We start from the raw sequence: 25224 nt of genomic DNA on the forward strand, positions 1-25224 counted from the left end.
TGTTCTGTTTCATGGAAGATGACTGAATAAACTTAAACCTTATAAGACCGAGATCAAACTGTACTAAAACTAAGCTCAAACAAATGCTTATGAACATGTAAGCAGAGCTGCAAATTACTGTTCGTTTTCGTTTAAGCTGCCAATTATTTTCTCAAAATAAAAACGCCAATCAGTGTTTCGCAAGCCCATGACAATGTTTTAAATGTTATATACTCTGTTTGGTACAATGTTGACTAAAGAATCCAGAAAACACTCCAATTTAAGACGCTGAAATCAGAGAATTTTTCTAAAATTTCTCAAATGTCTGAATCAACTGCAAATATTATTGGTGAATAAAAGGGATGCACCGATACCACTTTTTTTCCAGACTGAGTACAAGTACAACTACTTACATTTGATTACTTACTGATACCAAGTACTGATATTAGTACTTAATAATACCATTACAAAATGTGCTTTATTGTTGTTGTCATTAGTCTGACTGGAACAAGGTGCTGCTACTGGCATTTAATGAGTTGGAATGAGTGTTTCTCAATCAATCCACCAGGGGGCACTGCTCTTAATTAACCATACTGGACAAATACCATGAAGAAGAGAAACGTTTTTTTGAGAAGAAGAAAAAGAAAGTCAGTAATAACAAACATGGCTATGACAGAGGAGGTAACACTAATGTGGATACTAATGTTGATATTGATGAGGGTAGTTGTCATAAATATGTCAGTAGTTTTTCATTAACTCACACAGTCGCTTTTTGAAAAGATCTGATACCTCCACAGTTCCCGGTGGCACTCTTGCTTCGTCTTGGTACGCAGAGCCTTATATATAAGATAATATGATGATCTTTATGTCGCTCTGGGTATGCATCCACTAGCTCCCGAAAAACAAACGGAATTACGTGTGGAATGTACACAGAGGACGGACAATATGCTCCATCCGTATCCGTCTGTGTCTTTAACGTAATTTTCAGTCACCGTTACTTTTGTCACCGTTGTTTATTCTTAAAAATCTCCACACTGCTGACATTACTCCTCAGCTGTGTATCTGCTGCACTATGAGGTGAGCGTCACGCTGCCGTCAAGTGGTATCAGTGTGTTTGTATCGGAGCACGAGAATTAGTACACATACTCAGTATCGGACCGATACCCAATACTGGTATCTGTATCGGTGCATCCCTAGTGAATAATTTCACAGTGTTAACAAACTGGTGAGACTCTGTAAGTCATGTAAGTAGTTGCTTGGCACATGAACAATAATAATTGTTTGTATTGTCCTACATAATCATAGTATAATGACATGACATAACTAGAATATCCTGTTTTATTACAGTGTTTATTACAGTGATGGGCATTTCTTGTAAACGGTAACATGACTTCTTAAACTCACCTCCTCTGTTCTTCCTTGGCATATCCGTCCTTTTTGGGGGTGTCAGACTGGGTACTGGGGGGAGTCCGGTGCTGTGGACTCTGTTGTGGGCCTGAGCTGGTACTGGGAGAGGCACCTGAAGAAAACACAGACAGTAATAATAATATAAATCCAACAAAACACTGTTTCTGTTCAATTATGACTTAAATACTCACTGAGACACATGTAATGTTGACCATACATTAGAGGACAGTGAAAAAGACATTAAGAAGACCAAAGTGTGGGGTTTTAGTCAAAGACTGGGACATTTTACAAAGACCTGGAACCTTGCAGGGTGTTTCCAAAGCTTTGTGGACGTCTTACATAAGCAATTAGACATAAAAGATGCGTGACAAATGTCTAGATCAGTGATTCTCAACTAGTGGGTCACAACCCAAAACTGGGTCACAAACCTGTTTTCACTGGGTCGTAGGCCTTTGTCTGGGCAAAAAATTATGTTAAGAAACCAATGTTGTGCTTTATTTTTTATGTAGTAGAGCCCTGTCCATTCACACTCCCCAACAGTAGGTGGCGGTAATGTGCTGTAAGGATAATTAACACCACACATTTCACAGCATAAAAGAAGACCCAAAAGATTCTATTCAAATCATGGTGAGATTCAGGTATGACAACAACTACATCAGATATGGTTTTAGATTCAGATTTGGTGCAGACAAAAACCTCAATATGTTTAATTCTTGAATAAGTGACTGAATGCACTTTTAATTTTTAATGGGTGCACTTTTTAGTTTTGGTTCAAATGTACCTAATTTAGTGTGTAAGGGAATATTTCCCTCTTTACCACCACCACCTGCTGGTCATTTGTGTTGGCATACTCTGATATTCTGTATTATCAATACACGCAATCTTTGCATTAAATACATTAGAGAAGTTTAACTTTTATCAGTTTGGGTCGTGACTTGTCACTGAGGGGTGATAGTGGGTCCTAAAGCCAAACCAGTTGAGAACCGCTGGTCTAGATTAAACAAACCATGGCAGGAGCAGGACTTTATAAATGAAAGTTTTCTTCAATCTTAAGTTTTATAACTTATTAATTAAGTAATAAATTATTAAGTAATTTTGTTTGTTTGTTTCTTTGTTAGCAGTAAAACTATTGGTTCATTCATTCATTTTCTGAACCCGTTTTATCCTCACTAGGGTCACGGGGACTGCTGGAGCCTATCCCAGCTACTTACGGGCGAAGACGGGGTACACCCTGGGCATGTCACCAGTTCATCGCAGGGCTGACATACAGAGGCAAACAATCACTCTCAAATTCACACCTATGGGCAATTTAGATTAACCAATTAACCAAGTGCATGTCTTTGGATTGTGGGAGGAAGTTGAAGTACCTGGAGAGAACCCACACAGGCAAACTTCACACACCCACCCCCACCAACTGGTGTTGGAATCGAACCCAGGACCTTCTTGCTGTGAGCCACGAGTGCTATCCACTGCACCACCATGTCGTCGTGGGATAGACATCATTATATTTTGGGAAAGGTAAGTCAAAATTCAAATTTTTAATGATCTTTTAAAATCTTCCCATTTACTTATAACTGGTGAAATATGTGCAGGGGGCGGGGTTGGTTGTGCCTGGCACCACTTGTGTACAATAATCAAATGTGTGATCAAAGATGTATATATCACAGTAGAGACTGAAATCCAGTAGGATTCGTAATCCTACTAGGACAGATAGGAATTTTAGTTTATTTTAGTTTGTCCTAGGACAAACTGAAATCCTATCTGTCCTAGGGTTAGGGTTGGGTTAGGGTTAGGGTTGGGTTAGGGTTAATCTTCAGATCCTAATTTCTTGTAGGATTTCAGTTTGTCCTAGGACAAACTAAAATTCCTATCTGTCCTAGTAGGATTACAAATCCTACTGGTGCCAGGCACAACAAACCCTGCCCCTCGCATCCTATCTGTCCTAGTATGATTACGAATCCTACTGGATTTCAATCTCTACTGTGACATATACATGTTCAATAAAACCTTATGACACCTAATTCCCTATAGACACCTTATGCCATGTTGTGAATTGAATTAAAAGTTAATCGTATGATATATGACATAATAATGAAGCTCGGTTGGAGGGCCATCTAGTCACATGATATCCATCTGCTGCAACTGATGACATCACGAAGAATGAGAATCGTGGATATTTTAAACTTTAAAGACAAATACATTTTTTCAACTCATTAAAATGATGTGAAAAAAAAAAACAACTTTAAATATTCTGCTCTAATAACTTCACATCATCAAATTTAAGTAGGTGGTCTAACTGAATGAACTGAGGGAATATGTACTTTAAAGTTTAGAATAGTGCAAATCTAACTTTAAATGCCTGTAGCCAAAGTGTATATATAAAAAAAGAAAATACTTTAAATAATAAAATGATATAAAAAAAAAAAAACTAAAATAATAAAACTTATAACCACTAGTGTAAATGACCTAATGCTTCATTAACACGTCCCTTTGATTTGCATCACACACTGCTTGCATTACACTACTTTTCTTGATGCAGGCTTAAAAGTCCAGTTTGTAGGATTTGCACATGTTTATGTTCTTACCAGATGTTTGTTGATGTACTGTTAGCAAATGTCTACAACTACCAACTAGAAGGTTAACCACACAACACAGACTCTGACACAAACTTCACAATAGGACACAAGTATGCACCGACATTACATCTGAACTGATAACATTAAAATTTCATATAGTTTGAGTTCCTTTTTCTGTTCAACTGTGTAAATACAAAGCTGTAAATCACAGGTGTCAAACATGTGGCCCGGGGGCCAAATCTGGCCCACCAAAGGGTCCAGTCCGGCCCTTGGGATGAATTTATGAAATGCAAAAATTACACTAAGATATTAAACAATCCTTTTAGTTCAGGTTCCACATTCAGATCAATTCAATCTAAAATGGGTCAGACCAGTCAAATACTATCATAATAACATATAAATAATGTCAACTTCAAATGTTTCTCTTTGTTAATGTAAATATTTTCATCGATTTACACTAAAACAAAGTATAATTTTGCAAAAAAATAAAATAAAATGTCAATAACCTAAATCAAATCAAATCAAATCAAATTTTATTTATATAGCGCCAAATCATAACAAAAGTTATCTCATGACACTTTACATACAGAGTTGGTCTAAACCAGACTCTAAGTCAATTTACAGAAACCAACAGAATCCTCCAGGAGCAAACACTAGTGACTGGTGACAGTGGAAGGAAAAACTTCTGTCTTTCAATCCCTGCCTCAAAATATTGTAAATTTTGCTTCCCCACCCTGTATGTGTGTTCAGTCGTACATAGATGTTTCTGGTAACATGTAGACAGAACACTGAACTGGTCTCCATGATAGAGCGGACAGGTTTGGGACTACCTGTGTCTTTCTGTAAAGTTGTTGAGGTTGATGATGTGCGTCCTGGAGCAATGTTAGCGACTCCCCTCATTCTCTGAAGGACGTCCTCTGACAGCTGGAAAACACAATGAAGAGCAAATCAAAAAAAGACTCCAAGACATACAGACAGACTGACAAACATTCACAGAGGCAGTCTTGGGTTTAATTAGAAATGTTTGGGGAAGTCACAGGAATATTGTTCCTAGATCTTTGCTATGAAAGGAGTCTCTGAAACCACATTTGTTATAAATGCAAAATGATTGTAGTTGTTTTTTTTTTTTTTAAGCTACAGAATGTGTAAAGTGTTGCAAAGACACAGTTCTGGTCTGGTGTTGAAGAAGACATGAGATATATTTAGCTCTTTTTTTTATGTCTGCTTTTGTATCCAGGGAAATAGTTAAACATCACGATGCCTAAAACCATAAAAAGCCTCACCAGCTGCTGACTCACTGCAGCTGTGATTCATAACAAATGAATGTGTAGGCGGAGTTGGCCACTACAACTATTAAGTTTAATTATTTTTGAGTTTAACATTTTTTAACTATGATAATGCACAAGGATACACTGGTTGTAATTAGTTAAATTATTGCTTGGATTGCAGAAGTAGATGTCTATTTCTGGGCTGTGAAGTTGAGCACATACAGGGGAGTCGCCAGTTGCAAAATGGTACCTTTAACATCTGTAGGAAATTTTACTATTCAAACAAGTTGTGCATATATCTTGGAGTGGCTGCATGACTGCATTCTCATTAAAGACTTTAAAGTTCTACTGACTAAAAGTCTCATGAGATTTTGTCCATGCATGTGGAAGAAACACTGAATTAAGGGGCGTTACCCTATAACCTACACTTGTCAGTTTGCTATCTACTGTACTCTGACCACACCCAACAGAAATACCGGACGGTTCACAGACAGACTCTGCACCCCTGAACCAAATGCAACAAAATGTGTGTATCAGTACACTTTTACATCATTTCTGAAAATTAAGAAAATACAAAACAACATTTTCGACATTTAATTCAAAACGAACCATGTGAAGATGCAGCTGATAAAAATAAAAGTAGAAGAAGAAAAGAAAAGAAACAAACATAAGGCTGTTGTCGTCATTCTGCACAAGAGGTTGTTTTCAAACACTGATGTTTCTTTCGTATTTATTTTGGTGCCTCGTGTTACTCATATAAGTCTGTTTTCCAACAGCACTGAAACGCACCACCGTAAAGAGACAACACACCAAAACCCATTCTGAATTTGTAGTTTTTAGACTAATTTTGTTAATGGTACGATCATGACAACCATCTACAATGTTTAACAAATAACTGTTCAGACATGATGCAGAAATGCAAAAAGTACAGAGCGAAAACAAACTTCCACAAACCATGTTAGCAGATGCTGAACTGGAGCTGCTGGTCAGCTGTAGATGCTGAACAGTACAAATGTGGGTTCTCAAACAGGTACAGAACCACTATGTTTATGACACACATGCCCAATTTACTAGAAGACCCTGGAGGTTGTGTGAGGTGTTTGTTATCGGACAAACGTGTCCCCTTGTTTCTTGTTTCTAACTCCTATTTGTACCTGTGTTTATTCTGACTGAGCTTTAGCCTGAGGGTACAAGGACATAGACCGGGTTATATTTAACCCTGTCACAGCCTCCGCATCCCTCTGCATCAGCCAACAGCCTCTGGACAGGTTATCAACCTGATGGTACTACAAATTACAACAAACTGTCACCTGCAAATGCCATTTTTTTCTACAACACGCTGAAAGCTAATGCTAATTGTTAGCGCGCTAGGCTTAACATTATAAAGCAAGAAGGCTTATCAAAACGCTAGCTAAACTAGCATTACCTTGACTCCGCGAAGAATCCGGACCCTGTCCTCATCATCCACACCAAAGGACACTTTTCTGGTTGTACTCTCTCCGGAGCCCATAGCAAATTATGTTTTTATTAATGATAAATGGCAGTTGTGTGAAGTGTCTTCACTAACACAGATTTCACGTTGGCACTATGACTGTGCTGCCCAATGACAGAGTGGGTGACAGATGGGATCTGGGTTGCCAGATCTGCCTAAACCATCCCACCTCCCATTCGTTTAAAGCCAAGAAAATTGTTTCGTTCTTATTAATACATTTGTTGAAACTTGTAGTACGATATTATACCTATTACGACTGTTAAATAAGTATATTAAAACTGGCTGTGAAAAATGGTTCAATGAATATCAGTTACCTTGTTAAAGTCAAACCTGGCAACCCTGCCAGACACTAAAGCAGCACTATTTCATTCATATATACTGTTAAACCTTTATTATATTGTTATATTGCTTTATCTTTATAGGAAAAGACAAAAATCAACCATTTCAGACATTTTGCCAAAAAGAAAGAAAAATACAATGCTTATTGTCTGCATGTCATTTTATAATTCACATGGGAAATAAAAGCGCAAACACAAAACATTCAAGAGATACTCAGTTTAAATGATAGACAGAGAATTACTTATTCCCATAAAGCAAATAATTATTAAACACATACAGCCTGCGGATCTGCAGATGACCCAATCATGAATTCATACATATATATATATATATATATATATATATATATATATATATATATATATATATATATATATATATATATATATATATACATTTGTAAACAAGCAATATGATTCTAAATTGTCCATGCAACTGTGTTAGCAAATTTAAGGCACTGCTGAGCAAATTTTATTGATAGCAAAAGTTCTGAATTAGGAGACAGCTGCAAATAACAAAAACTGTCACAAAACAATTTTACAGCTGACACACACACAGTTTTTATCCTGTGGGCTTGTGTGCATTGGAAATCACAACAGCAAATGGATGTCTGTCAGTCCTGGTCACATCTACAGCCTGTCCGTCCATGGGAGTGGATCTGTCCTTCACTGTGGTTCTCTCCAAGGTTTCTGTTTTTCCCACTGGGTTTTTTTGAGTTTTTCCTTGCCGAGAAAGAGGGTCTAAGGATGGGGGATGCCTAGGACATTCAACCATTTGCTTCACTAACTGTTTACTACTGATTACTTGACTGTTAGCTTATTTTCATTGTGTGAGTTCTTTTTTTTTATCAATTCAACAAATTCTGTTAAGCCCTGTGAGGCAAATTTGTTGTGATACTGGGCTCTATAAATAAAACTGAATTTGGAAACTCTGAATAGCAGTGGTCACATCCTACTAAAGCTGAAAAAAACTAATTGATTAATTGACTAGAATTGATTAAAAAAAAATTCAATAAAACTTTTCTGAATCAAAGCTTTGTTTTCTTAATTTAGCTGTTGCTAAATATTGGTTCCACTGCTGTGTTTCACACGGACACTTAGTGTGACGCACATGACTCCTTTATGCAAGCATTACAAATATTTGTCTTTATTTTTTAAGTTGTACATTAGTTCCATCTTAAGTTGTTTTTAAGTTCCATCCAAATGTGTTGTAGACTGTAGTGACATATTGTCTGTAGATATCACGTAACTTGTTTGTTGTTTATATCTTTAGATTTTTTATACATACTTTTATACTGTTGTTATTTTTGTTATTTCTATATAGATTTTTTTTTATACATCCTTGTACTTTTATACTTTTTGTGGTTGTTGTTTCAGCTGGTTCTGGAAGAAAGGACAAGTTGACATGTCTGTTTCACTGAGTGGAAGAAAATTATCAGCAGATTAATTGATTACACACATACTCTATAGCTGCAGCTCTACATGCCGTTGTGCAGTGTGATCCAGGACTCTGCTGTGTTGGAGTGAATGCTGAACGCTGGATAAACAGGTTCTCTAAACACAGCCCTGAAGGTGTGGAGGTGTTCTCTGTGTCCTTTGGTGCTGTGGAACGTTAACGTCCCTCCTTCATAGTCCAGGGCTATCTCGATCCTCAGCGGAGGGTTTCTCATCTCCCCCATGGCCACGTTGCAGGAGGACTGGCACACTGTCAGCTTACCGTTTTTCCACTGCAGTCTCCAGGACACTGAGTTGTGTCCCAGACGGCTGTGGTCCCCCCGGCGAGGGATGCTTTTGTAGCACACTCCCAGTGACCACATACTGTTGGGCCCCACCTCCACCACCCATACATGCTCACCACCTGAGAAACCCTGGCTGCAGAGGACCTGGGGGGCGCTGGTGAAACGCTCTGGGTGCAGTGTGTACTGCTGCTTGGCAGAGCTGTATTTGACTGTGCGCTGATCATTTGAGATGATCAGGTTGGGGTGAGCGGTGAGGGGGTTGAACGTCAGGTCCAGGGGGTTCAGGAGGATTTGGAGAGAATCCAAGCAGCGGGTCATTTCTGAGCGGAAGTCCTGGGTCTTCAGGCCTGTCTGGAGACGTCTGGTGTTAAGTGGAGTCTTCAACGGGACTTTGGAGGAAACGGTGGTGGCGACGACATCTCTCAGCTTATCGTCAATAAGCATAAATCTGGAAGGCACAATTATTACAATTAGAATTTCTTCATATGTAATAATCAATATATTTGTGGATTTAATCTCCTAATGCATTTAATCCTCAAAGACCCAAACAGTCACCGGCGACCAAAACCATCTACTGACCTAAACTGTTTAATACCTGTTGATCCACTAAACCTATCAATCCATGTAAATAATTGGTGTAAAATGCAATTATTCATCTTTTCATGGTCCTCAGATATGACCCATTTGGACATTCAGAGGCTCCTTAGTGAACGTGGAAACACCATCATCTTCTACAACATTGATTCATCAGTAAAACCCATAAATGACAGTGGATGGAGATGCATGGATTGAAGCCAGGCATACATAAATAAAATGAAGGAAAAAAAATCTAATTAAATTAAAAAAATAAATAAACAAAATGAAAAAAATAGCCAAAGTGATCAACACAATTAACAAAAATGAATATCAAATTTAAAAAAAAGTGATATAAACAAAATAAGCCACAAACTCAACAAAATTGAAGAAAAAAATATTAAAGTAGGCAGCAAAATGAACAAAAAGGGCTAAAATGATAATTAAAATGAATAAAAAATGAACAAAATGACTAAAAATGAAAAAAAAAAAAATAGGGTTGAAGACACTTGTTATAATGTTCAGGTAATGATATATTTTACTAAAAACATCACTTTTTCTTCACTTTTCTCAGTTTGGATATCATAACGTTTAAATCTACTCTGAACTTCAAAGAACATCTATGTGACCAGTTAATTAAATATAGGAAAATACATGATTTACACTGAAAAAAAGACAAAAAAAAAAAACAGAGGATACTGCTGCTGTGATTCCATGTGTCTCCACTTACCCCCCCCCGTGGGTGCAATAACAAAGATTTATCTTATCTTATCTTATCTTATCTTATCTTATCTTATCTTATCTTATCTTATCTTATCTTATCTTATCTTATCTTATCTTATTTTTCTGTCTTGTATTATAAAGCTTTGATAGCTTTGCATAAACTGTAGAGTTTGTACATAGGTAGAAGTACTAAAAACGGACATGTTCAGTGTAAGTAAGTAAGTAAGTAAAGCTCTATTTATATAGCACTTTTTAAAACAACATGTTACAAAGTGCTTCACATAAAGGGGCGATAGATCAAATCAAATCAAATTTTAAGCCAATTTACAGAAACCCAACAGAATCCTCCAGGAGCAAACACTTCTGACTGGTTACAGTGGCGAGGAAAAACTTCCCTTTAACAGGCAGAAATCTCGAGCAGACCCAGACTGCTGAAGGATGGCCGTCTGCCTTGACCAGTTGGGGTTAGAGTGAGAAAATAAATGAGGAGAAAAGAGAGAGCAATAGAGATAGAGAGAGACTGGGGGAGAGGGGCGAGGTAGGGGGAGACACATGCACAGATAACTGACCTAGAACATGTATAGAACAGTATAATAAAATACTATCGTAACTATATGGATAAGTGAGTGATGACGATAAAGGTGGAGAGAGGCAGGACCACAGCAGCAGGACCAGAGATAATCTTAGGAAAACCTGTGAAGATCCAGGGAAAAACCAACACATGTGTACTTGTTGTCCTGGGGCTGATGGTGTGTACTCCCCCCCGTGTACCTGCGTATGAACAGACATGTGTCAGTCTCCATCAGGGCCTCGGAGGTGCTTTTCTGGGCGTCCAGGAGCTGCTGCTGTTGCTCTTCCAGTGCACTCAGTCCAAACTGCCAGCTCTTCCTGCGCTGGCCTCTCTCTTCCTCCAACAGCATGCGAAGGCGCCCTCGGTACCTGAACGCATCACAACAGCAGCACATACTGTAAATGGGTGTTGGAGAAAAACCAGCCAGTACTGTACAAACTTTAAGAGCTGAAATAAGTGTTGTTTATTCAGTAGGTGCGACAGAGATTTAAAAGTATTAAAAAAAAAAAATCCAATATCCAATCAAATTAAAGTGTAACTGGTATGGAATGGAACCATTTCCCTATTTTTGTTGCCTACATCCGTTATAACAGCTTGTACACTAATAAAGATCCAATTTATACAAAGAGTTTAGAGCTGCAGCTATCAATAATTTTTCCATTTGAATTTAAAAAATGACATGCACACAAATAAGTACTGTTTTGTTTTTTCCTTTCTTTGTTTTTGGCAAAATGTCTGATATAGTTGATTTTTGCCTTTAGCCATTACACTATTATTAAAGCAATTATATTTAATTATTATCTATTGATCATTTTTCTTCCACTTGATTAAACAATTATTTGACTAGGCAAAAAAAAAAGAGTAAACATGTAATAAAGACATGTTCCAATTAAGAAAAGTGAGCATAGACATTTTCTGCCTTTTCGTCCTTCTTTCTTCTGAATTATGCTCCATGGACCGTAGAGCTGCATACTTTTCTAATCGATTAATCTATTGATTATTTTCTTCAACTTAATTAAAATATCATTTGAATCGGCGAAAGAAAAATGTGAAACAGACATGTCTGAAAATGACAAACAACTTGCAGCTGAAAAAACCACAAGAAGTATAAAAGTAAAAGTAAAAATAAAAAATATCTATATAGAAATAACAACAAACAAGTCCAATGACATCTACACACAATCTGTTACTGCAGTCTTCAACACATTTGGATCCAACTTACTAGATGGAACTAATATACATCTGAAAAAAAAGACAAATATTTTTAATATTTAAAGCTTTTAGTTTAGGAGTAAATGATGGTTCCAAAATAGAAAAGTAAACATACAGACATTGTCTGTCTTTTTGTCCTTGTCTCTTTTGAACTTCATGTTGTTTGTGTTGATCCTGGCATCATGTGCGTCACAATAAACGTCCGTGTGAAACACAACCGAGGAACCAACACCAACAACCACATGACTGTTATCTCTGCATATTTCATGTCCCTTTTAGAGAGGAAGACTAAAAGTATTAAAAGTACCAAAAATTATAAGTCTGTTCATGTTAAAGCTGCACAGACATCCTCAGTGACTCTGATTAGATTCTAGAGAAAGAAAAGAACAGTGATATCACCTCCATGACTTGTCGGGCCTGTAGTCTTTGTATTTATGTGTTTTACAGTCTGATACTTTTTTACAACTGTAAACTGTACTGTTTTATAATGAACTGCACTTTTTTTAATTGAAAAATATCATATGTATAAAAAAAGCTCTTATGTCTCTGTATGATCTACAATATGTTTTATTTCTCCAAATAAGGTCCCATGGGACACAAACACAAGAGTTGGGACTTTCTACAAAGTCTATATTTTTTTTATCTATGTGTCTGATCTATACATGAGGATCAAATATTTACTTGTATGACTTTGGGGAATAAGCGTCAGCTGAAAAATGTAAACAATGTTTTCTTATTAGAATAATCAGGACAGGATCTGCTGCTCGTGTCCTTGAAGTGAACCTGTACTGGTCATGCTTACGACATTAATTGTGCTCTGTTTATTATTTGTAAGCACGAGAGGCACAAATTTTGTAAAAAAAAAATTGCACCACACTGGACCAGATTATTATACTGTGAATTATATGCATGGGTAGCAGCCATTGTTGACTGGAAGTGACATACCACCGCTGATTCTGGGTGATGAGTGTGAGTAAAGAGGCAGCAGTCAGTGAGAGAGACTGAGTGGAAAGCACGTGCCTGTTGTTTGTGCAGCCGTAAGTTTTGCACTCCACCCTTGTCCAAGAGACACAACCCAGCTCTGGTACCGATAATGTGTCATCTTATGCCGCGTTTCCACTACGTGGTACCGGCTCGACTCGACTCGACTCAACTCGGCCTATTTGCGTTTCCATTACGAAAAGGACATGGAATCTAGTACCTGGTACTAGTTTTTTGGTATCACCTCCACCCAGGTTCCAAGACTGGGGACCAGATACTGAAACATGACATGTAAACACTGCAGACCACTGATTGGTCAGAGAGTCGTCTCTGTGACCCACTGTTTTACAAAAAACAGATGCGGAAGTTTACAGTAAATGTAGCGGTAGGTTAATCCACATGATGACAGCCCGCAAAACTACACCATGAGAGGAGGAGATTCAGTCTTTGGTGGCTGATGTAAAAATTCAGCAGGAGCTTGACAAGACAACACACAATGAGCGAGTTTATCTGCGACTCTCTGAGCAGACGACACGGAAGTAACATGACACATCGCTATGACGTCCAGTGTACTGTAAAGTCGGTAGTATCCTGTAATGGAAACGGTCTCCAGGAATAGTATCTGGCACCCGAGTCGAGTTGAGCTGGTTCCAGGTATTGGAAACGCAGCATTAGACTGGTGTCTGCTGCATGGGGTTAGTGACCAGTCCATCACAGCCCAGGTAATGGGACAAATCAACAAGTCAGCATCACTACCGGTGCTGGAACAGCCCATTAAGGAGGCAGCATATCTCAGACCATGAATGACTGATGGAGCAGAGATGTAGTACTCACATGTGCTTGACAACAGGCTATAATGTAAGTTACCTGTTGGAATCAACAGTATTGTGATCTTTTGAAATAGGTGGCAATGAAAATTCACTACAGGTACCCTTTAAAGGAGTGGGATGATGGAGAAACCCATGAGACACTGAAACAAGGAATCATTTCCAGTGAGAAATGTTGGTCTTAAGGGTCTTTGCTAACATTAGCTTATAATAGTCTGTTAGCATCAACAAACAACTGGACCCCAGAGTACAAGCATGTGTGGATGTTACATATTGTACCATCCATCCATCCATCTTCTTCTGCTTATCTGGGGCCAGGTCACGGAGGCAACAGTCTAAGCAGGATGCCCAGACTTCCCTCTCCCCAGACACCTCCTCCAGCTCTTCCAGGGGGATCCCGAGGTGTTCCCAGGCCAGCCGAGAGACATAGTTTCTTCAGGGAGTCCAAGGTCTTCTGCGCGGTCTGGGACATGCCTAGAACGCCTCCCCAGGGAGGCGTCCAGGAGGTATCCAAAGCAGATGCCTTAGCCACCTCAGCTGGCCCCTCCTGATGTGGAGGAGCAGCAGCTCTACTACGAGCTCCTCCCTGGTGATGGAGCTCCTCACCCTATGTCTAAGGGTGCACCCAGCCACCCTACGGAGGAAACTCATTTCGACCGATCTGGGATCTTGTCCTTTCGGTCATGACCTAAAGCTCATAACCATAGGTGAGAGTAGGAACGTAGATTGACTTGTAAATGGAGAGCTTTGCCTTTCAGCTCAGCTCCTTCTTCACCACAACAGACCAATACCATGACTGCATCACTGCATCCACCATATTGTACCTTTAACTGTAATTTGTTTCATATCTGTAGATGTTTTTGACTGAAATTTATATCTGTACTGGATGAGAAAAGCTATGAGATATTACCATCTTTGGTTAAAACCTGTGATTTAAAACTCAGCTTGAGTCATTTGGCTGATATATGGATCAACAAAGACAAATGGCTGTCTAGAAATGCTGAGGAACCTGATTTGTTCCATAAAGTGGAACATTCAGTTCTGGAATGCATCTTTTTATCTGCTGTCATGACACTAGATACTTTTCTTCATACCAGTCAACAGGTCAACAAACTGTAAATTAGCTGCTATTAGATTACGTGCAAACCCTTCCTATAACCGCAAATGTAAACTGGTTAACCCGCATTTTCTTTTACATTCAAATTGTACAGCAGGGTTTAACCCATAAAGGCCCAATGCTACTTTTGTGGCAGTTCCCAAATGATTTTTTTTTTCTCTATTTTTAACTTTTCTTAAGTGATTGATCACCATCGATTCTAATGATATGGTCTGTATTTTGCATTCTTAAGTGGAAATCAGGTATTTGTCTACATTTAATTCACCGATTGTGGTTGATGTCAACAAAACCTCCAATTAAAGTCGAGGATTATTATATAAAAACAGAGAAAATGGAGGAAAAAGTGACTTTTTCAGTAAAACTTATCATTAACTGAACATATATCGAGTGTTTCCATCCACTGTCGTTGATCCAACTCCATGGGTTTTACTGGTGAATCAATGTTGTAGAAGATGACGGTGTTTCCACGTTTATTACAGAGCCTCTGGACGTCCAAATGGGTCATATCTGATGCAGCAGTGTGATGAAAGAAACACACAAATGTAAGTATTGTTCAGATGTATTTCGGTTATGGGTGTGAAATTATGGAATGGACTTGATGAATTTAAGTTGTTCTCTTCTCTGACAAAGTTTAAAAAATGTCTTAAGTATAAGATCATTTGGGAATATTAAGTGGAGATGATAGATGTGTTTTTGTTGTTATTGATTCTTTTGTTATACTCAGTGCCAATGAAAACGCAACACTTGAATGTGTTTTATTGTTCCTGAGCTGCATCAATATGTTTAAGTTTCACCTGTATAAGATAATCCCAGACAATTTCTTAACAACCTGAGACGGGTTGAGCTATTGTTACGCTTGAATGAACTTGTCTGCATTCATAAGACTTGTTTTTCTCATTGTTCAGCAATGAACTACTCAACTTAAGGAACTGTGGTTAGTTAAGGAGTGGTCATGTTCTGTATATAAAGGCAAGCTGAAAAGCATGAAAATCATTTGCAGTAACTCAGCGATGCCTAGACTGACACGTGACCACAGATGCCATGCTATGAGGCTCCTGGAGGCTGGAATCTCTGCTCGGCAGGTGGGGCGCCGTTTTGGATGCAATGTGTCCACCATAGTCAGGATGCAACAGAGGCATGAAGAAACTGGCTCAACTGCAGACAGATCTCGCCCTGGACGAGCACATGTGACCACACCACAGCAGGATCGCTACACTGAGCTGCAGCACCTCCGGGACCGCTGTGTGACTTTTGGTTTTGGGGGTCCTTGAGTTAATTTCTTTATCCTTATTTTTTGTCAACAAATTTGAATGTGATTTTTTTATTTTTACTGTATAGACATGGGCTATGATTAATTCCAAAGAGCTTATGGAATAAAAATCCTCATCGATTAAAAAAAATATAAGAATCTTCAAGTGTTGTGTTTTCATTGGCACTGAGTATATAATGCAAATCCTCAATGATGCACACATTTAATTTAATGTAAGCAATGTGTCAGATGAGAAGGATAGGCAAAAAATAAGCTTTTGCTTCTAGCCTATCCTAGTTTTTGGTTTATATTAGCTTACCAGCCGACGGGCTGTAAGCTATTGTCGTCATGCGGCATCCGGCGGCGTCATCTGTCGTCCGTTACAAAAATTTCAATCGTCTTCTTCTCCGACACTACAATTCTGATTGACTTCAAACTTGGTATACAGCTTCTTTATGATGATGTCAACAAAAGTTAGCGAAATTATTTGGATCCGGTTCTGATTCTTGATTTGGTGCCACTTTGAAAAATGTCCCCATTATAAGTGATAAGAAGTGGATCGATGCGATAACTCAGTAAATATAAATGATATCAACTTGAAATTTCTACAGTCCAGCCCTGATGGGGAGATGACCAAAACATAATGTCCACATGCTGATCAGGATCTTCTTCTGGATCCGGGAAATTACGAAAAATTTAACATGGGCTCTTATGGGGAAAAAATTTCAGTCGTCTTCTTCTCCGAAACTACAGTTTTGATTGACTTCAAACTTGGTATACAGCTTCTGTATGATGATGTCAACACAAGGTATTGAAATTATTTCGATCTGATTCTGGATTTGGTGCGACTTTGAAAAATTTTTCCATTATAACAAATAGGAAGTGGATTGATCCAATAAATCAGTAAGTGTCAATGATATCAAGTTGGAATTTGAATTTTTGGCAGATCTGATTGGAATATGACCAAAACATGGGCTATTTCTGTAATATAAAAAATACACATAACTGGGTAATAAACGGCATCTGGATACATTTCCCAAAGCTTTTAATTTGGCCGGTAAGCTACAGGGCCATTGGTCCTATTTTTGTGCTTATTGTGGTTGTTGTACTGTGTGCGGTGATGACTGCGCACACCAAAAATAAACCATTCATTCATTCAACACCATGAAAAGATGACAAACTGCATTATTTACATGTATCGATAGAATTAGTGGATCAACAGTGATTTAACTTTTAATATCAGTACATGATTTTGGTCTCCAGTGGGTGTTTGGGTCTTTATGGGTTAAAATAGACATTGTTAACTCTCACATGCTTTAATTGGGGCATTTTTTTTGCTTCAAGGCAGAATTACTCACCTTAATTGTTCTTTTGCCACACCTTGATTGTTCTTTTGTTACTCTCTACTGCACTCTTTTATGTTTACCTTTTAGACTCTTCTATGTTATTTGCTCCTTGCACTTTTCTATGTTATTTGCATTTTATGTTTACTTGCACTGTGGGGCCTTAGAGTCCAGTAATTTTGGTTCTCTCTGTGTACAATGTACATGGCAGAACTGACAATAAAGATGACTTTGACTTTGACTTGACTTTGAATTACAGTTTTAACAACGTACCTGTCCACCAGTGCAGCCATAGTGTCCATTAGTGTCTCAGCTTTATTGACCAGTTTATCTCCGACAGCTTCAGAGGCTCCCTGTTCCTCAGCTGTTTTCTGCAGGAGGCTCTCAGTCATCTGCAGCCGGCTGGAAACCACCTGCAAACATCCATTCATTCCACAGTACATTCATATGAGGACGAAACATGTAGGGAGGAAAAAAAACACACTGCATACTTTTTTCCCTGAACATGACAACATGGCATGGGACTTAGAAGGAAATGATTGAGTAAATTCACTTAGTGTCTATTTAACCTAGCTGAACCTGGAACAAAGAGTAATCTGAGAACGTGACAGAGATCATCGTACTGTTTTACCACATATTTTCACACTGTTATCGTACACCTGTTTCAGAAAGTACTGGTAGCATTCCAAATGGCTGCAGGCAATTTAGAGTAAGTGGCTCAGGTGAGTTTCCCCAAAACATCAAATATAGCCTTCTGATTTATCACTAGTCTGTTTTTATGTAGCTCTATTTACTTATTTGTTTATTGTTTAAAAGTTTCAAGTTATTTTTAGAGGAAACAGATAATGGGTTTTAAGGTTCTTGAGGTTCACGGTTCAGTTTGTTCTTTGAGGGAGTGAATAAGAAAAAAAAATCTGGTTTTATAAAATTTGTATTACACTGAACAAAAATATAAACGCACCACTTTTGTTTTTGCTCCCATTTTTCATGAGCTGAACTCAAAGATCTAAAACTTTTTCTGTGTACACACAAGGTTTATTTCTCTCAAATATTGTTCACAAATCTGTCTAAATTTGTGTTAGTGAACACTTCTTCTTTGCTGAGATAATCCATCCACCTCACAGGTGTGGCATATCAAGATGCTGATTAGACAGCAGGATTTTTGCACAGGTGTGCCTTAGGCTGGCCACAATAAAAGGCCACTCCAAAATGTGCAGTTTTACCACACAGCACAATACCACATATGTCACAAGTTTTGAGGGAATATGCAATTGGCATGCTGACTTCAGGAATCTCCACCAGAGCTTTTGCCTGTGAATTGAATGTTCATTTCTCTACCATAAGCCATCTCCAAAGCTGTTTCAGAGAATTCATGAAGAAGACTGTGCGAGGAAAATGGTGGTCACACCAAATACTGACTGGTTTTCTGACCCCCCCTGGACCACCCAATACAGTAAAAGTGCACATTTTAGAGTGGCCTTTTATTGTGGCCAGCCTAAGTCACACCTGTGCAATAATCCTGCTGTCTAATCAGCATCTTGATATGCCACACCTGTGAGGTGGATGGATTATCTCAGCAAAGGACAAAGGAGAAGTGCTCACTATCACAGATTTAGACAAATTTATGAACAATATTTGAGAGAAATAGGCCTTTTGTGTACATAGAAAAAGTTTTAGATCTTTGAGTTCAGCTCATGAAAAATGGGAGCAAAAACAAAAGTGGTGCGTTTATATTTTTGTTCAGTGTACATGATTGATAAGTTGGCAACAAATTAGGTGCCATTTTATAATTTTTATATCAAGGTTATTCAGTTTTCATCATTTCCTGATTTACAGAACATGTTATTGTGTTAATGGGACCAAGGTGCCAGACCATAAACACTTATTTAGATATTCATTCACTGCTCATTTCTACTGGACACAGTTTTTTCACATACGGTGTTTAAATATGTAGCTGGATAAATGAGTACAAATCAAGGTTATAATAGTTTTGGATTTTTCATTATAGTTTAGTTTTATTTAGTTTTGACTTTTTTTCTCTAATTCAGTCAGTTTTAATTAGTTTTTAGAGCAGGTTTGCTAGTTTTTATTAGTTTACGTTATTTTCTAAATGCTTAGTTTTAGTTTAGTTTTAGTTTTTTCATATCTTTTATCTTCTTTGCCATCGAATTCAAATAAATCTCATACAGGACTCTTCTGCTTTCTCCCAACTTTAGTCTCCATGTTACCAGGTAGAGTGGGGACCAGAAGACGACTGTAAAAGGCACGTGACGAGAAGTGACGGACCGTTAAATATTATATGGTGCCAGCAGCTGAAATTGCTTTAGGGAAATAAAGCGATTTTATATCAATCCGATATTGACAAAGACGAAAACTAAGGGAATTTTATCCGTAATTTTTATTTGTTTTAGTTAGTTTTGTAAACACACAATACAGTTTCAGCTAGTTATCGTTTTTTTCTTTTAATTATAGTTTTTATTTATTTCAGTTAATGAAAATGTTTTTACAGTTCTAGTTTTCGTCATTTCGTTAGTTTTCGTTAAAGATAATAACCTTGGTACGGATAGCTTTTTATTTATTTATTGCTTGAATATAACTTAAATTCAATTTTAAGATCTGACTTTGGTTCCAGATCTCACTCTTTACACTGCTTTAATGGTAAAAACCACACTAACATTATGCTAGTCTTAAAGATATAACACACAAATATGTCCTCAGTCTTAAAGGTAAAATACATGTTGCGTATTGTTGGTTGTATCTTTGAAAAATTTTGAGTCTGTGATTCACGCTTTTGTTACTAATCATCTAGACCAGGGGCGTCAAACTCATTTTCTTCCGGGGGCCACATTCAGCCCAATTTAATCTGAAGTGGGCCGGACCAGTAAAATAATAGCATGATAGCCAATAAATAATGACAAGTCCAAATGGTTTTAGTGCAAAAAATAACATTCAATTATGCCAGTATTTACATTTACAAAGTATCTAAACAAAAAGGATGTGAATAACCTGAAAAATTAAATTTGTTAGGAAATGAAAGTACAATTTTATCAATATTATGCCTCGACTTATCATTCATAGGCTACATGTGCATTACAGATGCACATGTACAGCTCTATGAAGGCACAAAACTTTTAGTTACAGGCAAAATATTGTTAAAATTGCACTTCATTTTCTTTAGACATTTCAGGTTGTTCATATTTGTTCAGGTTATTCACATTTTATTGGTAAGGAATACTTCCTTAATGTAAATATTTTCATAATTTAATGTTTTTTGCACTAAATCAAAGAGAAAAAAAATGGTGTTGTCATTATTTATAGGTTATTATGATATTATTTTTGAGTTTGATGCCCTTACTTGCACTTTGCCAATTCATCCCACGGGCCGGATTGTAAACTTTGGCGGGCCGGTTTTGGCCCCCGGGGCGCATGTTTGTGATGTAGACTACTGTATGCTGGTATCAACCACAGGTCCCTTGCATACCTACAGTCAGTCCAAAATGCAACTGCTCAACTTCTAACTGGTGCACAGAAACATGAGCCCATCACTTCCTTTTTGGCTTCTCTTCATTGGCTGCCTGTTGATTTTAGGATACATTTTCAAATTTTACTATTTGTTTTTAACCCATAAAGACTCAAACAGCCACTGGCAACCAAAAGCATCTACTGATCTAAACTGCTTAACAACTTCTGAACCACTAAACCTATCAATACGTTGAAACAATTTAGGTAAATTACAAATTGTTGTCTTTTTATGGTCATCGGATTATGACCTAGTTGGACGTTCAGAGGCCATATAGTGAATGTGAAAACTGTCATCTTCTACAACATTGATTCACCAGTAAAATCCATGGAGTTGGATCAATGACAGTGGATGGAGACAGGTGGTTTATGTTCAGTTAATGATAGATTCTGATGAAAAACTCACCTTTTCTTCAGTTTTTTATGTTTTTGATATAATAACCCTCAACTTTAATCTGAGTTTTTATGGACATCGACATGATCAGTGAATTAAATATAGAAAAACACCAGATTTTCAGCTTAATTGTTTGATTTATAGGTGTGTATTTTATGCACAACCGGAGATATATGCTAGTATTTTAGAACATGTGACCTAGCACCAAAACTATAAATGCAATTTGCAATCTCATTTGATTCATACTTAGTCTGGACACTGACGTTTTTTGTTTTTGTTTTTTTTTGTAATTTTGTGGCATTAATAAAACCATCCTGAGACGGAAAATCACTTTTATTACTTTTTCCATGATTATTGACCATTATGCCTGCTGTCACATATTGATATCATAACCAAATTTCTGTTATGTGCAATTGTCAAATCTCCATTTATTTTAGCATCTGCTTGAAATCAAAAACAATTGATTTTTTAATGCCTGAATTTATATACGAGTATATTATAATATACTTGTATATGAATTCAGGCATTAAGGCAGGGGTGTCAAACTCATTTTAGTTCAGGGGCCACATTTAGCTAAATTTGATCTGAAGTGGGCCGAACTAGTAAATGAATAACATAATAATATATAATTAATGTCAACTCCAAACTTTTCTCTATGTTTTAGAACAAAAAAAAAGTAAATTTACATTATGAAAAGGTTTACATCTACAAACTATCCTTACAAAAGATGTGAATAACATGAACAAACTGAAAAAATAAGTGTAATTTTAACAGTATTCTGCCTCAGTTGATCATTTACACATGTTCATTATAACTTACATTACATTTACATTTATGCATTTAGCAGATGCTTTTTTCCAAAGCGACTTACTGGGGAAAAAACAAAAAATGAAATTAAAGTACAAGAATAGATTAAAAACATAAAGCAGCTGTACAATTAAAACACTGTCGTACAGAAGAATAAAACGCAAAATAATAGACTAAAATACAAGAATGGATTAAAAAGAGACGTAAAAGCAGCTGTACACTTAAAAACAGTGAAATAAAAATACCAAGTAAAAACAACAGAATAGACATGATAATACATTTAAAATGGAATGTTTAAAACCCCTTTAGCCCTATCAGCCCACCCACGGGCCCAAAAAATTATATTAACATTCATCTACTATAAAAAATATAATAAATCAGGACAATGAATGTTTTTTTTTAACTTTTCCTCAAAGTTTAGACCCTAATGTTAATAAAAGTACATCAAAAGTGTATTTTAGTGCAAACTTTAATGTTCAAACATGATTTTTGGTCTTTGTGGAGTGAAATATACGCTATAAAGATCTCTGACACGAACAATTAATTTATGCATATCATCGTCAATCCAGCCGAAAAAAAACAGGCGAGGATAAAAAATTCCAATTTCTCTTTTAGTTTGTTACAGTTTACTCAGGCATAGTAATAGATACAATATTTTAGACAATGGGAATAGATTCTGTGAGGTCTCTAAATGTCCGTAGACACCAAGAACATTCAGATGAACCTTATTATTGTGAAGTAATTCTTCATTTACTTTGGGTATGTCTTTTTAGGCGTTTTTCCCCTGAAAATATGGTCAGGGTTTAACAGGTTAACTTACAGATCACAGTGGATCTACAAATACACAAAACATTTAGTAATAGGCAGAATATTGTTAAAATTGTACTTACTTCTCTTATGACTTTTCAGGTTATTCACATTTTTTGTGAAATTATACTTTGTTTTAGTGTAAATACATGAAAATATTTACATTTACAAAGAAAAAAATTTGGAGTTGTCATTATTTCTATGTTATTACAATAGTATTTTACTGTTCTGACCCACTTGAGATCATATTGTTCTGAATGTGGAACCTGAACTAAAAGGATTGTTAATATCTTAGTGTAATTTTTGCATTTCACAAATTCATCCCAAGGGCCGGACTAGACCCTTTGGCGGGCAGGATTTGGCCCCCGGGCCGCATGTTTGACACCTGTGCATTAAGGTGTTTTAAGAATCTGCTGCTAAACTTAACTTTAATTACCTCCGCCAAGGAGGTTATGTTTTTGCCAGGGTTTGTTTGTTTGTTTGTCTGTTTGTTTGTTTGTTTGTTTGTCTGTCCGTTAGTGTGCAACATAACTCAAAAAGTTATGGACAGATTTGGATGAAATTTTCAGGGTTTGTTGGAAATGGGATAAGGAAGAAATGATAAAATTTTGGTGGTGATCGGGGGTGGGGGGGCCCACGGGGGGGCCCATTTCCAACAAACCCTGAAAATTTCATCAAAATCTGTCCATAACTTTTTGAGTTATGTTGCACACTAACGGACAGACAAACAGACAGACAAACAAACAAACAAACCCTGGCAAAAACATAACCTCCTTGGCGTGGGGGGGCCCACGGGGGGGGCCACTGATCAGCCTTGGCGGAGGTCTGCGCTCTCCGAGTGCTTCTAGTTGTTCCTGTAACGGTGACAAAAAAGATTTGTTCTGTTCTAACTGTACCTTACTGCGACTCTCCAGTGCCCGCCTCATCTCCTCTTCAGCTACACTGAAGGTGAGAACGTCATGGTTCTGGTGATGGCCTTCGATGAAGCACGTGGCACACAGCAGCTTCATGTCAGTGGAGCAGAAGTACTCGAGGGGCTGACGGTGGAGGGCGCAGTCCTTCAGCCCCAGCTCCTGACGGGGGTCGACCACGGTGTGGCTCCTGAACAGCTCCTTCTCCTGGTGCCTCTGAAGGTGCCTGGAACACAGCGACACCTCACACTTCAGGCAGGTCTTCACGGCTACCGTCTGCTCGTCGATGCAGTGGTCGCAGAGCACATCCACGGTCTCCTGCTGCTCTGGTGCTTTGGCCGGCAGGAGGGTAGTCGCTTGGAAACCCTCGATGATGCTGCTGAGTTTAAAGTTCCTCTGCAGGGAATCTAACCCCTGGAACTCCTTGCGGCATTCTGGGCAGCATGGAAGCACTTTGCTAACGCTGTCAGAGACGGCGGTCTTGGAGATACATTCTCGACAGTAGTTGTGGCCACAGGGTAGAACCAACGGATCAGAAAACAGCTGAAGGCAGATGGGGCAGCTCAGCTCGTGGGCAAGCAGCTCCTCAGGTTTGGACAAAGACATGCTGAAAAAGGCTGGAAACTTCTTTTGTTGCTGTTCTTTCTCTTTGTTTTAAAACCTTTCACCCATGTTAATTCCCTAAAACATTCTGCTCTTCAACTCTGGTCTTTCTTGTGTCTCCTCTTCCCACTCGACAGGCTTCAGCTGCAACCACAACAGGTGAATACAGAGCAAACAAGGAAGACAGCAACCTTTACAGTTTGTCCAACATGCAGGAGGTGTATCCATAAATACATGAGCAACAGCATTCCTTTCCAAGAGGCCTGTTTGTCTGCTCTGCCAGGAACTCATACCATTATAAGGGCTGGTGTTGATGGTAGAAATACAGCGAACAAGAATGTGTTGCATACAAATCCTGATGATTTTGTAGTTTTCAGAGAGCAAGTTTCCAGAATCAGTCTTTCCAAGCCATTTAAAAAAACAAACAAACAAAAAAAAACATTTAACCCATAAAGACCCAAATATCCAGCAGTAATCAAAAGCATCTACTTCACAGGTGTCAAACATGCGGCCCGGGGGCCAAATCTGGCCCGCCAGAGGGTCCAATCAGGCCCGTGGGTTGAATTTGTGAAAAACTGCAAAAATTACACTGAAGATATTAACAATCAGTGGTGTCAAAATCATTTTAATTCAAGTTCCACATACAAACACATACAGTCCAATTAGATTTCAAGTGGGTCAGAACCAGTAAAATATTATCATCATAACCTATAAATAATGACAACCCCAAATTATCTCTTTGTTTTTGGTGTAAAAAAAGTAAAATTACATGAAAATGTTTACGTTAC

General features: G+C 37.8%; 2 protein-coding genes across 3 annotated transcripts in view; both read right to left on the reverse strand.

Annotated features, from left to right (window-relative positions):
- LOC115422891 (MICOS complex subunit mic25a-like) overlaps positions 1 to 6873 on the reverse strand; it is a 256763-nt gene extending 249890 nt beyond the window's left edge. Inside the window, exons 1-3 of one of the 2 annotated variants that reach the window (XM_030139508.1) lie at positions 6657 to 6873; positions 4793 to 4886; positions 1384 to 1498 (exon numbers count right to left, since the gene is read on the reverse strand). In XM_030139508.1, coding sequence (XP_029995368.1) covers positions 1384 to 1498; positions 4793 to 4886; positions 6657 to 6740 — 293 coding nt within the window. In that variant the 5' untranslated portion in view covers positions 6741 to 6873. The remainder of the gene's footprint in view (positions 1 to 1383; positions 1499 to 4792; positions 4887 to 6656) is intronic. The other variant, XM_030139507.1, reaches the window with a different exon arrangement.
- Positions 6874 to 7459: 586 nt separating this feature from the next.
- On the reverse strand, positions 7460 to 24610 carry LOC115421904 (E3 ubiquitin/ISG15 ligase TRIM25). Its single transcript, XM_030137906.1, has 4 exons — positions 23819 to 24610; positions 17669 to 17808; positions 10867 to 11034; positions 7460 to 9247 (listed from the first exon to the last, which is right to left on the reverse strand). Exons 1-4 carry the CDS (start codon positions 24437 to 24439, stop codon positions 8539 to 8541), a joined length of 1638 nt encoding a protein of 545 aa, XP_029993766.1. The 5' UTR covers positions 24440 to 24610; the 3' UTR covers positions 7460 to 8538.
- Positions 24611 to 25224: the final 614 nt, after the last annotated feature.

This window comes from Sphaeramia orbicularis, chromosome 7 (assembly GCF_902148855.1).
Source record: "Sphaeramia orbicularis chromosome 7, fSphaOr1.1, whole genome shotgun sequence".
Classification (NCBI taxonomy): Eukaryota; Metazoa; Chordata; class Actinopteri; order Kurtiformes; family Apogonidae; genus Sphaeramia; species Sphaeramia orbicularis.